General features: G+C 34.3%; 2 protein-coding genes across 4 annotated transcripts; one reads left to right on the top strand and one right to left on the bottom strand.

Annotated features, from left to right (window-relative positions):
* Positions 1 to 589: 589 nt before the first annotated feature.
* LOC134250936 (serpin B6-like) lies at positions 590 to 1,878 on the bottom strand. The gene has a single exon (XM_062733298.1). The coding sequence runs from the start codon at positions 1,873 to 1,875 to the stop codon at positions 643 to 645; it is 1,233 nt and encodes a 410-aa protein (XP_062589282.1). The 5' UTR covers positions 1,876 to 1,878; the 3' UTR covers positions 590 to 642.
* A 2,982-nt stretch (positions 1,879 to 4,860) lies between these two features.
* Positions 4,861 to 12,874, top strand: LOC134250935 (caveolin-3-like). Of its 3 annotated transcripts, none has more exons than XM_062733295.1 (3): positions 4,861 to 5,003; positions 10,972 to 11,098; positions 12,412 to 12,874. In XM_062733295.1, exons 1-3 carry the CDS (start codon positions 4,978 to 4,980, stop codon positions 12,742 to 12,744), a joined length of 486 nt encoding a protein of 161 aa, XP_062589279.1. In that variant the 5' UTR covers positions 4,861 to 4,977; the 3' UTR covers positions 12,745 to 12,874. The 3 variants fall into 3 exon arrangements, with proteins under 3 accessions (XP_062589279.1, XP_062589281.1, XP_062589280.1); XM_062733297.1 differs by lacking the exon at positions 4,861 to 5,003 and adding an exon at positions 5,245 to 5,313; XM_062733296.1 differs by lacking the exon at positions 4,861 to 5,003 and adding an exon at positions 6,596 to 6,678.
* The last annotated feature ends 3,726 nt before the right edge of the window (positions 12,875 to 16,600 follow it).

The following is a 16,600-nucleotide window of genomic DNA, read 5'->3' as shown; positions in this document are numbered from 1 at the left end:
AGCTTTGGTCATAATTTTGTCCAGTTGTTTTTGAGAAGATTTTAAAATGGGCCCATCCAATTTTTATTTTTCTTAATTATCTTCCCTTGGAAATCGGCAAGAGATCCTGTGTTTGATCAAACTTGACTCCCCTTTACACAGGACTCTCCCTGTCAAGTTTAGTCGCAATCGTCACATTCTTTCTGGGGAAGAATCGTTTAAGACAACAACACAACGAATGAAAACAGTCAAATTTAAACCTGAAAAGCTCACTTGAGCCTTCGGCTTAAGTAAGCAAAATATAACAAAATACTAACCTTTTCATTGAATATAATCCCAGCGTAAGATGTCTTTAAACTTTCTTAACAAAGAAATGAAAGTTTATAACCGGAAATCTGCTGATTGTTTACATAATTATATAGTAACATAGTGGTAGTTCCCTTTGCAAAGTGAGGAACAAATACATGGCCTGGGTTATGTTTGTAATAAGGAATTTTTTTTTTTGGACTGCCACTACTGTGCTAACGTGTTCTCGTTCATTACGGGGAAAACAAATAACGAATCTCGAGTTAATTTATGATAATTTTACTTTAAAATAGAAAAAGCATCTGCAATCTACAAATATTTTGTCTAAATCATAGACAATTTTTGAATCCCTTTCTCTTAAACACTGACTGGATCGTTAAATCTCCCAGCAAATAAGATAACGTCGTTTACATTATCACTAATAAAAAATAGGAACGGGTGATCGGCTCGAAACTCTAGAGGGATTTGAACGGATTCATATGTGAAAACGACTCCCGTGGCCGCGGCAGCTTCAGTTCCTTCTTCATTGACCTCTACAAAGGCTTTATGGAAAACTTCACTGATGTAAACGTCTTGATATTTGTATATGCCTGAAAAATTGGCTCTGATTGGGTCAAAAGCTGACGGCATACCCATTGCTGACAAATGAGGCTTCAGCTGAAATGCAGACTCCAGTTTAAATTTTGGCAGATAAACCTTCACTTCTTTTTTTCTTAGACATTTTGGTGCATTTCTTATTACAGTCTCGGTCAAACTTTTTTCAACGGTCTCTAAACCATTTACGTCAGTTGGGAGGAGAATAAACATACTTATTGATTTGCCCTCGTAGGGAAGTTCAAGGATGTCAAACTTCAAGCCTGAAACATGACAAATTTCAAAATATCCTTTCTGGTACATCATATCCGTCATGAATCTTGCTTTGCCATTTCGAAATTCCATTTTTGTTGTGTGCTCTGATTTAAATTTACTATTCCAACTTCCCTTAAAGTAAATAGCATTTACAAGAACCATTAATGTTTGTCTGTTTAATGCTCCTGCCGGGATGAGATTTTGGATTTTCTTATGTGTTTGCTGACTAACCCAGGAATTCATTTTCCTACGTGACATCTGAGACTTTGCAAAATCCATAGACTCTACTGTTGCATTGAAATATTTTCTACACCTTTGAAGAAATGATATTTCTGCCGTAAACCTCATGCTTTTGTAAATTCTATTTGCAGTTTCCAAGGTATTGTTTTCAGCAGCTGCCGAAAGATACCTTAGATACGTGCCGTATGCAGAGTAAATGTCATTACCCAGTGTGCCAAAGTGAAGAACCTGGTTCATTTCCTCGAGGGTTTCTGCTCCTGCTCCTAAATGAACCATTGCAAGGGCCGTAGAAATACTGAAAGGCGAGAAGAAGACGTTTGATTTCGATGGTAACTGCTTCAAAAGACTCAACATAAATTCTCTGTTTGCTTTTGAGAAAGCTTTGGCAGTGTTTGCGTTTTGAAATGCAGAATTACTCGACATTACTTCATGTAGAGTAGGGCATATAAGTAAAATTGCAAAACACGCTGAACGATGTCGATGAAAAGAAGCAGCTGGCATGCTTAAAACGAGTTCCTCAAATCCAATTCCTCCCTAAAATGATGAGATCATTAATTAAAAAAGATAACTATAGCAACGGTCACCTGAATTATTTTAGCCCGATTTTTCTGCATCAGTTTTTCCTCCATTCTCATGTTTTCTTAATAAATTTTTGATTGACATTTGTTTCGCGGCTTTTTTTCGGTGACAGTAATTTGAACCAAAATAAATCTACGATACCAGATGTTTCCATTTTGATCATCGTATATTGTTGAAGTGAATAAGACTAGAGCTGTTCCGAATTTGACCTCTGACGTGACCCGGCCTCTATGGGATGTTGTTGGATGTTAGTGTAGTGAGTATGCGACTGGCTCTAAAATCTAATTTTAATTAGATTGCCTTGATTTTGTTTTTTTATGAGGGTACTAAGTCCTTCATTTTTGACAATGTAAAATTTTCGTAACCTATAGGGCTGCTTTGTACAAACGTCGGATAGAAATTGGCTCAATTTGAAAAGTTTACAGATTGACACACAGACAGCTACAGTAACGGATAACAACTCATCAGAAAAACAGAGCTTCATCTCAGGTTAAGCTACAAACAAGGGAATTTAAAATTTTAAAGGGTATAAATGTGTCCGTCATAAGCACTCTTTTGAGTACTTACAAGGATTAAATGTAATAGTGCCTACAAGTATTTACCAGGATATTTATACTAGTGCTTACAAGTACTTACGAGGATATTTATACTTGTGATTACATAGAGAACAATACATACCCTTTTCCATATCACATCCTGTATCAGCCCGAGACACCAATATCAGCCAGAGGGCCGAAGGCCCGAGGGCTGATATTGGTCGAGGGCTGATACAGGATGTGATGTGGAAAAGGGTATGTTTTATTATATTTATTACATACCTAGTAATAAAATACAGAACACATTAAGTTGTGAAGAAAATAAGTAAATAATCTTCCATGGACTTCTTACAGAAATATACATGATCTATTGTCTCGTACACTTTGGGTTTGTTTCTATTTCAATGCACTCGATCCGTAATTTTAAATAATCTATTACATGTATTTGTAAATTAAGATTAGCCTTATTTTCAAAAATTTAAAATTAAGAGAATAATAAAACCCAAAAATTGTGTACGATCACAAGTACTGCTTTTGTGGTTTAATTTACTAAGGGTGTGATATTGACGTCACAATAGCCGTATCAGCCCTGCAGGGCTGATATGGATTTGCGGGGCTGATATAGGTTATCAGCCCCGCAAATCCATATCAGCCCTGCAAGGCTGATACGGCTATTGTGACGTCAGCCATATCGCATATGCAAAAAACCTGTATTTATTACTAAGTGTGTAATAAAATTACTTACAAAGACAGTTATACGTGTGCTTACAACCATTTACAAGAATATCTTAAAATACTTATGTTTAAAGGCACTAACTAGGATATTAATTCTAGTGCTTACAAGTACTTAAGAGATTATTGATACTAGGGGTTACGAGTACTTACATGTAAGAGTACCTACGGATATTTATATTTGTACTTACAAGTACTTGTAAGGTTATGTATACTTGTGTTTACAGGTATACAAAGGTATTCAAAGAAGTAAATCCCGTATAATGGGAATTTAAATACGTGAGCTGAATCAAAAGGTTATAATTAGATAATTAACAATGGTATGAAAAACTTCTATTAACAATAATGTAAACATGGCAAATACCGTAAATTTACTTTTATTTGCGTGGGAGAAATATCCGCTTTTTTTGCTACCTACTTTAACTCGCAAATGTTAATCGCCGCGAACATTTATTTTTTCTTCGTATAATTAGAGAATTTCTAGTCAATCGCTAAAATAATAATCGTCAAGCACTGCATTTCAAATTGACAAATCGGAATAATTCTAAGCAGCTTTTAAAGCTCAAAATGTATATTGTTTACTTACTGTGTTAGAGATGTAACTTAAACGTTAGATATCAGGTCTATCACTTGGACAAAATCCCTGAACAGACTGTCGTTAATTTCATTATTATGTAATAATTATTATACTTATCTATTCATCATTACGTTTTGCTGCAAGGGGTTCCGGTTAGATTATGATGATCCACTGCATGCAAGTAACAGCTTGAAATAAGTTCTATACTGCAGAGGTACAACAGGCCGATCCTTGAAGCGGAGACACAGTCCTCTTTGATTTTGTTTCTTTTTAAGTAATGAAAGATCTGGGAAAAAATGTTTTCCCCTAACAATTAAGCATCTCCCATTACTGTAGATTCCTAATTATACACAAGGAATTAATTATAGCGTAATTTCTCGAGAAGCATTAATCGCGAAATTAAGTTACTCGCTATATATTTTTATCATGCTAAATTCAATGTAAAATCTCTGAACTAATAGTTCATTTGCGAATAAATATTCTCGCAATTTGACGTTAAAGAGCCATTTCACGATAATTAATACTCGCAAAAAATGAGGAATTTGCAGTACATGGTAGGGTATAATAAACCACGTATAGGGTACGTTTGTAAGTGAAGAATGAATTACTTTTCTTTTTTTTTTAATTCATAATTTGACATTGGAGATTTTTATAACAATTTTAGATTAATTCTACCTGAAATTGAAAAAAAAATAGTTTAATCACAGAACTATAGATCGCTTTAATGCGACCAAGAAAATTAGTAATTGCAATTACTTTATCAAGGCGATCCGATCCCTTTTCAATAATACTTTAAATCGAAATTGATAGGAAATTTATCACGTAGACATAAATTACAAAATTGTTCAAATTCAATTTAAAATACTGTACAGATTTGTACACATCAAATACATGTAAATATAAATAAAGACATGAAAGTACACAGTTCTACAGTACACAGGACGCCGTAGCCATAATAAAACGTCTGCATGTATTGCTATCAGTAGAAATTCAACATTGTCTTTGCAGTGGTTACTGGTTTTCTTATCTTATTAGAGAACAACGAGTTTCGTAGATGTTGATGAGTTCTACAATGTATTTTGGTGTCATGTCGTTTATAATTTGCATGTATGTGGTATAGAATTTTATGCTTGATCCATTTTCATTTGGCGGCAACTGTAGAAATATGAGAATAAGAGTATGTGCTCTCTCTCTTCCTGGCACAGGTATGTATCACTTTATTCTGTTTTCTATAAAATTTGACTTGATTATTTGCATTTAAACCATAGAGAAGGGCAATGGCATAGTCGAGTCTTGATGTCACTAATGCACAGAACTGATTCTTGCTGGCATCTTCTGAAATCATTCGTTTTATTCTAGCATTACTCATCTTAGTAGTAGCATGCACGAGACACGGATGGGGTTATCTTTTGCATGCTAAGAATTTACATACCATCCTTGTTTGATTTTTTTCCAAGCATGCTCCAGGTTTCAAAGCAGTAAGGATAGTTAAGTTGTTCCTGGGTTTAAGACAAGGTAAGCTTAGGTATCATTATCATTAAAATTATTACGGCCATTTCGGTAACTAGACTTTTTAGGGTCATTAGTTGTTACGTGATGTCATCTTTTTAGGGCACATTATTTTTTGTATGGAGCCTGTGATATGGCGAAACGCGGCAGGACTTGGTGCCGCAGTTTTTATCAGTTTACCATTTACTAGTTTTCCATGTTTTCTTTGTACTGATATTTATTTCACTGTAGGAAACTTCTTAATTGTAAATCATCAACGTTATATTTTCAAGTCAACATCATTTGTTCCTACGTCAACATCATTTGTTACTATAAGAAGAATATGGAGATAACGAACAGTATTCAATATCAAAGTCAATAAAACAATACAAAATAGGAGCAGAGCAAACAAGGACCTCCGAAACATCAGAGGTTGGATCAGGTGTCATGGAGGAGTGAGAATCCCCTGCTGACCGGTCACACCCGCCGTGTGCTTATTGTCATGATCGTGAAATATCGAAAAATCCGTCGTCAATTCAGTGTATAAATACTGGACAGACAATTAGTTTAAAAAAGTCTGTCAGCATTTGACTCAAAGATAAATTGTATTTGCTGACAAGGTCTTTGTATCAACCAATGAACTTACGAAATGATGACTTTAAACGAGACTGCTGATCTTCTTGTTCATCAACTTTCTTGTGAATAATTTACCTCGTTTTAGAAATTGTTTGTACGTAGAGCATGCCTTTGCGTATCGAATCAACTGAGATATATACACTCCGTATGCAGGTGATGAAAGTATATTGCTGCATAAATAAGGGAAGTTGACGATAGAAAAGTTAAAGTCGTCACGTTTATCACATACTTGTTATGTTACCATTAACGTCTTTTTTCAAGTAAAATATCCAAGTATGAAACAGATGTGTCAGAGTCTGAGTTATCTTTTATCTCAAGCTCTCCTGGATATATCGTATCGAGGTAGGAATGGAAATTACCATTGTTAATTGACAATACGTCGTCGATATATCTGAAGGTCGAGTTGAGGACCACAGCAAGTGGCTTCTTTTTTTTCACACATAAGATTTTGCATAAATTCTGCTTCATATGAATAGAAAAATAGTTCTGCTAATAACGGAGCTTAATTAGTTCCATACATCAGTTATTTCTGGTCATATTTTCTACGTCAGTTGTCATTCAACGTCATTTTCAACGTCATACATCATCGTTTTTCATTGCTTGCCAGTTATCATCACCCTTATTAATAACATTATTGGACTCATTTACAATGTTGTTTCCTTAATTTCCTTAGCCAGTACAACAATGAGTGTGCATTGTCTTCTTTAAAAGATTTTCTCTCGAAAATTTGAGATTCGAAGGGGAGGTTTGCCACAGGTATGTAGTTATATAATTTCTATCTAAAACTGTTAACTTGATGACAGGACGAAGAACAGCTTGAAGGATGTTAGAACAAAAGCCAGATAGCTTAATTGATTATATCCCTTATTAACAAAGGAAATGTATCAAGGTCAGAGTTTAGTATGAAAATTAGCATCGGATCAAGTTCACAAGATTTAGACGATCCTCACAGGAACAGGGCACTGAACTCACCTTGAAATGCAAGTTCTAAGGCAGACAAATGAACTCCATTAAACTCTTTATTATCCTGTTGTAGACTAATGCATATTAAACAACCATTACAGTTTAGTTTCTTTCTTAACTTCTGAATTTTGGACTAGAAGAAATTTCGATAAAGGTTTTCCTTCACACAAAAATATTCTGCTTCAAAATTGTCTTCCATAAATTTGTTTGCATTGCAATACCTTGTTCATTTCTTCAACTTTCTGCTGGAATAGTATGTCCTCTTACATTGAATATGAAGTCAGATCCATACAATAATTGCGAAATAATTTTCTAATGGAAGTCAAATAAATTCTATGCATTTCCGTCTCTCCCTTTCTGTGCGCTTTCCCATAGCAGCTCGTTAGTGTACCATGATCAATCAGGGCGAATGGTCATAACGTTAGATGTACGTATGCATCCGTATCTAAAATGTTTTGAATGTTATACTGCACAAATGCACAACATATTCCACCATATTTTTGAGAAGAACGGATGGAATTGCTTAGGTTACTGATCAGAATATCTGGGAGTTTTTAAATTAAAATAGTTTCTGATCTCTTGCCGGTGTAACGACGAAAAGTGAAACCCCCCCCTAGAATATTGACCAGGGGGTCATTAATTTTTCTTTGTAGAAAAATGACCCCGGGTCACTATTCTACGACAAGTAGGGTCATTTTTCGACTATAGAAAAAACATTCCAGATCAGTAATTCTACGACTCCACACACGTTGAAAAATGACCCCCGTAGAAATTTGACCCCCTTCTTTTATATAGAATTAAACCTTTATATATATATATATATATATATATATATATATATATATATATACTAGTATATGTCTCCTGATATTTTATAATACGTTTTAATGCAAGTAGAGGGAGTTTTTTTTCTATGAGTTTAATTCTTTACAACATATATTTGATTGCATATCTTAATAGTAGCACCACTATCAATGTATATGGTATGGAATTAATTTAGGCTTGCAGAATCCCAATGAATATTATTTATTCATTGAGGAGCATAAATTTATAATTACATTTTTGGGTGTTTTTTATCATTCAAAGGTTTTGTTCTGAAAATGGCATGATATGTTTTTTGATTACTATAAACGTTGAAATTTTTTACAAATCCAAAAACATAGCAAAGAAGCAAGAAAAACAACGTTATTTATCTACATAAATTCAATTCCCTTAGCGCTTACATTTAAACTTACATACACATCTGTATGGATGACGGATATGGAGATAATGAACAGTATTCAATATCAATGCAAAGTCCATAAAACAATACGAAATAGGAGCAGAGCAAACACGGACCTCAGAAACATCAGAGGTGTGATCAGGTGCCTTGGAGAAGTAAGTATCCCCTGCTGACCGGTCACGCTTGCCGTGTGCTCCTTGTCATCATCGAATCAACTGAGATATATACACTTCGTATGCAGGTGATGAAGGTATATTGCTGCATAAGTAAGGGAAGTTGACGATAGAAAGGTTAAAGTCATGATGTTAATCATATAGCTTGGTTGTTAGATTATCATTAAAGTTTTTTCGAGTATATTATTCAAGTATGAAACAGATGTGTCAGACTCTGTGGTATCTTTTATATCAAGCTCACAAGGATATATCGTATCGACGTAGGAATGGAGATTACCATTGTTAATTGACAATACGTCGTCGATATATCTAAATGTGAAGTTGAAGGTCACAGCAGGTGCTTTCTCCTTTACGCGCATAAGATCTTGCACAAATTCTGCTTCATAATCGTATAAATACAAAAATAGGTCTGCTAATAACGGAGCGCAATTGGTACATATGGAAATTCCAGCAACCACATAGATATTTTTCAATCAGAAACTCAGGTTTCTTTTTTATGTCAACTTTAGAATACTTGTTTGTGTAATCAGAGTGTGTTTTAACAAAATAATCTTGCAAATGACCAATTACCAGGTATATGTAAGAGAATTTACGAGTTAATTTTTACTGAAAAAGCAGCTGTCAAGGATATCAAAAAGTCTGGACTTTAATTCATCATGGGGAATGGCTGTGTATAAAGTTTAAAATTGTAAGTTTTTAAGCTGTTGATTTTGGTAAAATCTTGTGATTTCAAATTGTCCAAAAGTTCTTTGGAATTATTGAGTATCCACATCTGAATCACACCACTTCTTGAATATATTGCTGCACAGTACTCTTGAAGTTTTTCCTTCATTTCTGTCAATATCTTAGTGAGATGTTACGAAAGAGAGGCATGGTTGAACATTTACTGGAATCCGCAATGTATCTTTGTTTGTAAGGATTCTTATGAAGTTTCGGAATCCAATATATATTTAAGGTAGTTAAAATTCAATTTGGCTCTGTGGAATATTAAGGTCAAGATCTAGTAAATGAAAGGTGCCTACAGATTTATTAAGTCTGAGAAATAAATTCCTTTATTGATGCTTTACAACTTTAGGTTGGTCAAGTAAGGTGTTTCGGGGCATAATTTGTAGGTAAACAAGATGAAAAACTGTATTTTAAACTGGCATTTTCAATGCAAAATTAAGAGAACAAGTCATGGATATGGGAATTTTATCATATTCAACAAAGGAAATGCATCCAGATTGTCTACAGTCTCTCAGAAAACGGTAATTTGTTTGTTCATGACCTCTTCTTTAAAATAATACTAGTATCAAATTTTATATAGGTACCCGGTTTACTTTTCTTCCAATGTCATGAAAATACCATATTTTCTACACAATTCTGCTAAAGTATGGGAAAAAGAAAGTTGAAATTGATTATGTCGTCGTAATTGATCTAGCACTAAAAAAAAATTGCTAACTGTATAAAATGTAATAAGCCTTTCTATGAATGTGCGTTTCTTTGCTCTAATGGCATTTAGTTAGAACATTTTAATATTGTTTTTCTTTAAAATTGGGAGAAAAAAGTTTGTATAATTATGAAAGGTATTGTATAGATTTGATTTCGTTATCTAAGCTTAAAAGCTTTCAGAAATAACACTTCAAAGCATAATGCAAGTTGATATTACCCGTATACATTCGCATAACAAGAATATTCCTACCAAAACGATTGTGTTTGCATCAAAAAACGACAAGGGGTCATTATTCTACGGGGCCATTTTTCTACAATGCACACGGAGAAAAACGACCCCAAGGCCATAATTTCTACAGAAAAGTGGGTCATTTTTCCACGTAGAATATTGACCAGGGGTCAAATTTCTACGTAGAAAAATGACCCCCGGTCAATATTCTACGGGGGTCACCTTTCGTCGTTACACCGGCCTCATTAGTGTACGTAGGAGCAGATGTCTAGTTGGTCAGTCACGAGCGGGGTGATCACTATTGTCATACAGTTCCTAGCTTGTGTTTATTCCAATTTATAAAGATGAGGTAGCTGAGGTGCATAGTATTAAAAATCAATGTATGAACGTTACTAAGTTCATTTTTTTAAATCTAATCCAGATTGGACATTCAAGCATTTTATTGATACCTTTCAAGTTAAATCGTTATAAAATGACTGCATCAACAGCTCACAACCATGTAGCGTAATTTTCTATGAATGTATTATATACCTTTTAGAATTTATAAAATTCAAAAGCTAATATGTTGTTATTTATTTTGTTATAACAAATCATCAAATTAAACAGAGAGTCAATGCCTTATTCGCGAATATTGGGTAAGCAAGAATTTTGATTTCTTATAGCGAATGTTACTGGTCGGCATGGGATTCTTGCTCCTCCAAGGCACCAGATTCTGCCTCTGTTAATCCTAGTCCTTGCTTTGCCCTCTTTAATATTTGAATTATTCATAGATATTTTAGAGTTCAATCACGGTTTGCTATATATTTAAATACATTCAGTACAAATTGATGGAGTGAATTCTGAACTTTAAACGAATAATTTAAACAAGGTATGAATGCGCCTGGAATACTTATTCAATGATACGTAATAAAATTTAAGACATTCCGCATAAAAATGATATCCTTAACGACAACCTTTTGAGATTCGATGATAGGGTCGTAACCATGATTTAAAAATAAACAACTACTAAATACAATATTTTCTTGTTGGAGCTGCTTGATCAGAGGTTGGGAGAAAGTTTTTCAAACTTGCGAGGAAACTGTCAGGAAGATGTCACAGAAAACAATGGAACAAGATATGGTCAACCGAGATCCTAACGAAATAAACTCGCATGTTAAGGTCAGTTTTTATGTAGAATTCTCCTGTATTATACATTTTGTTCATTATAATTTTTTTACCTCATGGTCACCACTGTAGTTGTGTCAGTAGAGCGTTCCTTCCCTGATCAGGACGTATGTGTTCGAATCACGGCAACGATTGATCAAGTCGATAAAAAAATAGGTAGCAAAAGTTTCAGGTTTTTCGGATGAGACCTTAAAAAACCAAGTCCCCTTTCCACTGAGGTCCTTGGCACGATAAAGAGGTATCACTGCTCTAAAGTCTTTGTGCCAAGTTAAGGTCAAAATGTGAAGCCCCTCTCCAATATCGGGGAGTATCTATGAGTGAAAATCTTTTAAACCGGACGTAAAACAGCATACAAACAATTAAACAGTTTATTTTCCTCATGCGTCTTCCAAAAAAACGGTAAGAGATATCAAATTGAAAATGCATATTCTTCAAGGTAAATTTCTTAAAATGTTTTTTTCGTGTTTTGTAAAAATCAATAAAAGAATAGAATACCATAATAGTATACTATTTTGACATTAAACAGATCATACAAGTCTAATTTTGAAATCATAGAATATGTTTTATTGGAAAATTCAGTTAAATTCCTAAATAGGGAATACCATAGGATCTTAGATTTACTTCGTCATACTAAAACAAATGACCCCCTGCATAGATAATGGTGTGGGGATAAATATGGGATGTCCGTTTGTCCGTCCATCAGTATGTCCGTTCATTTGTCCATTACGATTTTGGGGGACTAGTGTCTTAAGCGCAATTCCTTATATCATTATTAATGAAATTAAATGATGAGACTTTCACAGAAAAAAATATCATTCAGTCAAATGCTGACTGACGTTCATCATTCTGATTATTAATTCATTATTTACAAACTGAATTGATAACAGTTTTTTTTTTACATTTCCCATTTAGTGAAAGTGAAGGGGATGCTCACTTCGCACTTGATTCCACAACTGATGTTGTAGATCTCCGTATTTTTTTTTTTTATTGTTAAATTCGCTCCGTCACAGTTCTGTTTAAGAAATTTTCCTGTATTCTTTGAATTTGCCACGTTTTAAATTCGCTCAGCAAAGGGTAGGGCAAAATGGTTGAAAATAAAACAATGGCAAAATGTTCCCTGTAAACAGTAAACTAAATGGAAGAAACTAAATTACCGTTTAAGCATACATGTATAAATCATGCAATTTTCTCTAAATGTCTTAATACAGGTATTATTTATTTTTATTCTCAAATAAATTTTTTATTCGATTTTCAAATAGAGAATCTATTTTCTTTATAAAAATGTTATTCCAACATTTATATTGTAGGTGGCATTTGAGGATGTGTTGGCTGAGCCAGATGGCGCCCACAGCATTGACTGTGTCTGGAAGGCCAGCTTCTTTTGCTTCAACTGCGGCAAGAACTGCTGTTACAAATTGATGACCACACTCTGTGGGATTTTCATCGCTCTGTCCTGGGGCTGTGAGTTTGCCTGCATCACCTTTGATCAAGTCTGGTGTGTAACTCCCAATCTCCGAATCTTCAGCATCTACATGGGGTGCGCTCAAAAGTACTTTGGAACGTGTGTTTCCTGTTTTTTGGCGCCAATCTGTGAAACGTGTGGTCTCATGTTTAGCAGCATAACTGTGAAAAATGCATGAGTTTGGCATTGACTTTGAATCATGTGAGCAACATACTTTAATTATTTCCATAGCAAGTATAATTGAATTCTCTGTATTGTTATTAACCCATTTCTTTTTAAGACAAAAATAAAATATGCTTTGTTTTTTATGTTTTAACTTATATTTAGATCTTTTACATTGATAATCTTTTTTCTACTTACAGGTCGTGTTATTATTAATGGTTCGAATTCAAAAATGATTTGTAAAAGCAGCGTAAAGGGTGACTTCTAATATTTTTATTAAAATGAAAATAACATATCAATCAAACATCAATTCACACAAATGATGATTCGATCATTTGACTGTAAAAAACTTGTTAAAATCTTAACAAACATCACCGGAATTCATTTGAAGTGTGTGGAGGAAAATGTTTATATATCCGTCCGTCATCATCGTTCGTCGTCCGTCGTGTAGTAAAGCCTAGGTCACACTGTCACGGTAATAGACACGGATTGCAACGCTTCACCCCGATTTTATAAACCGTAAGAAATCGTGATGCTATTACGATTTTTTGGCGCGAAAAACAAATGATGCGGTTGTTTCAAGATTATTGAACGGTTCAACAAGGTTTGGACACGGTTTCATTAAGGAACATACTATCCACTCCACGGACACTGTTACGGGCAACCACGGTATCCCGTAGTGATACCTTGTAATGCGACGGTCTCACTGGTGATTGCTAAGCTACTGTTACGGCCAGTCAAGTTAATGCTACAACGCCCCACGGCTCTTGTGCGAGAATGCCACGAATGAAGAAGATTTTTTTAAGAAGTGTTACGTCTAAGCAAGTAAAAGACATTGGGGAAAATGTAGTCGTCATAAGGTTCTCTGTACATGGACGCCAGCAATAACATTGTTCAAAAATACCGATATAAAAAGGAATCATAATGATTGAGAAATCAAATGTTACATATACTATTTCATTTCTTATTTTAAAATACAAGTGGCTCGTTCTTATTTTTTAAATCCTTATAAAAGTTGAGTTACGAGTATTTTCAGATAACTGTTATGTATGAGAAATACATACAGATGTGTTAAAAGCTATGGAAATTTTTTTATTCAATATTTCTAGATCTATTCTATATTAACATTTTAGTATATTCACTTTTACAATAAAAATCAACGTGTTTTCATTCAATATTTTTGTGATTTATTCAAATTTAGTTACGTTGCCAAGACACTCTTCCTGTAATTGAGTGTAGTAGCTAAGGTCCTGATATATACCCGGTTTAGATTTAACTGGCGGCCATTTGGAAGGGTGTTACCACTACTAAGTATCATTTGCTTAAACCCAAATTTGGTAATCTCTCAAGAATCTAGAAATGATGTTACGGATGAAAGATATGGAGATGATGAACAGTTTTCAATCTCAAAAGTCCATACAAACATAAAAAACAGGGAGAAAAGCAAACACGGACCTCTAAAATATCAGAGGTGGGATCATGTGCCAAGGTGGGGGGAGCAGCCCCAAGGAACCGGTCACATCCGCTGTGTTCTCCTTGATTTGATCGGCAAATAACAAAAAAGGCAAAAAAAGTCATCTGAAAGTACAAAGTGAGACCTTTTTGTTTTCATTAGCTGGGATTGAATGTGTTGCTGGTAATCCTTTCTAATATACTTTCATAGAAACTGCTTCATGTTTGTCATCAATTAAAGCGCATCGATACCTCACTGCGCAAAGGCCCTGAGTGCCAAGCATAGGACAAAATTTGTAGCCCTCCACCGGCAAGTGGTGGCGTCTCTATATGAGTGAAAAATTCTCGAGAGGGACGTTAAACAACATACAATCAATCAATCAATCTTTACTACTTGACATCAAGCAGGCAAACTGTTGAAATGAATGTATTGAGCATTGAGTCCTCTACAAAAATTGTGAAATTCATGGTCCCGGGGTCAGGGGTTCTATTGCTAGGGTGGGGCTATATAGATTTTATAGAGAAAATGCATGTATTCTTTAATAATCTACTTCTCTACTTCTGGGTATTAAATAAACTAACTAAGTGCATAGTTATAATGAGCAAGATTGCCTCTTTTAAATTTGAGAATTTAATGGCTCCAGGGCCAGGGGTTCTGGTGTAAGGGCGGGGCTCTGTTGATTATATAGCGAAAATGCATTTATTCTTTGAAATTCTTCTTCTCCGCTTCTGGGTATTAAATTAAGTACATGTAACTAAGCACATAGTTATAATGAGCAAGATTGCTTCTTCCAATATTTTGAATTTTATGACCCCAGGGTCAGGGGTTCTGGTGTTAGGGCGGGGCTCATTTGATTATATAGTGAAAATGCATGTATTCTTTTAAAATTTTCCTCTCTGCTTCTGGGTATTAAATAAACTAATTAAGCACATAGTTATGATGAGCAAGAGTGTGTCTTTCAAAATTGTGAATTTTATGGCCCCAGGGTCAGGGGTTCTGATGTTAGGGCTGGGCTTTACTTATTATACATGTATAGTGAAAATACATTAATTCTTTGAAAATCTTTTCCTTTGCTCCTGGGTTTTATGCCAACGAACCAAGCATATATATTTATGATGAAGAAAGGTGCATATAACGAAATGGTTATTTTTTATGACCCCTGGGTCGGGTGGAGGGGGTACATAGTCTGAAAATAAATAAATGCTTTGAAATCTGCTCTTTGATATCAATCAACCATTTTATGATAAAATTTGCAAAATTTTGAAATATGTTGCCCCAGGGTCAGTGGTTCCTTTAAAGTGAGGTGCAAAACTGGTTATGAAGTGGAAGTGCATTTTCTCTTTGTTACTCTGATCAACCTCTGGATATTAAGTAAATAGAGTAAGCATGTTAAGTTTATAATTATGATAGGCAATGGTGCCTCTTTCAAAATTGTGAATTGTGAATTTCATGACCTCTGGTTTAAAACACGAACCAAAGTTAATTGTTTGGAAGTTGTTACACAATACCCAGGTGACCTATAAGGCCCGTGGGCCTCTTGTTATCTCTAAAATGTGTTTGTTGATGAAATGTGAATGGGAAAACGCTTAATATTTCAACCAGGCTTGGTATTAAATACTAGATTATTTGATTGAAAGTGAAATGGCTTATTAATGACACTGATTGAATCATTATTGATCTAGCAATTTCGTTCATTTATACATGTAATATCTTTTTATTAAAACAAAAACTGCTCTGTTCACAGATTTGTTTTTTTACTTTCTTTAAAAAAAGAATGCTGTTTTTTATCTTCATATATTTTTTCCCTTTTTGATAAATCATAGTCTGAAGCATTGAAAGTTAAGATAGAAAAGATTGATTGATCTCATAACACAAGCCATGGAAATGAGCATAAAGCACCATCTCATGCAAACATCAGCGTATAATCAGGTGTCAAGGGGTAGTAAGTGTTCCTTTTGGGGCCGTCATAATGTTTTAGAATGATTAGTATCCCTGCTAACCATTCAATTAGTTTTTTAAGTTTCACTATGATACCATTTTCATTTAATGTAAGAGGAAAGAAAAAAAAATCATCAGTCTTAATTGACACATTATCTAAACTCCATCTTTTTCTCTGTGTTTAATCTGATAAAAAGAATAATTTTTAGGGACTTCTTTTGTCAAAAAGTTTAATATGTAACAATTATTATTGCTACGAAAATTTGCTTAAAAAATGGAAATGATTTCAATTAAGGTACACTTCTTTCCTAAGAAACAGAATCAGTTGTATTAATCCATTTTCAAAACAAGGAGCAGCTATGAGAAACTTTTAAGGATGTTTTCTTCTACGAGACACTTGATACCACTTCTGGTTCGCGTTTGCTCAGATCACAATAAGATTTTAAAACATGCTTATTGTTTTGCTATCCATTTTATTTCA

This window comes from Saccostrea cucullata, unplaced genomic scaffold (genome assembly GCF_032062105.1).
Source record: "Saccostrea cucullata isolate Sc308-1 unplaced genomic scaffold, CSIRO_AGI_Scuc_v1 ctg11473, whole genome shotgun sequence".
Classification (NCBI taxonomy): domain Eukaryota; kingdom Metazoa; phylum Mollusca; class Bivalvia; order Ostreida; family Ostreidae; genus Saccostrea; species Saccostrea cuccullata.
This window is presented reverse-complemented; position numbering and strand designations above follow the sequence as displayed.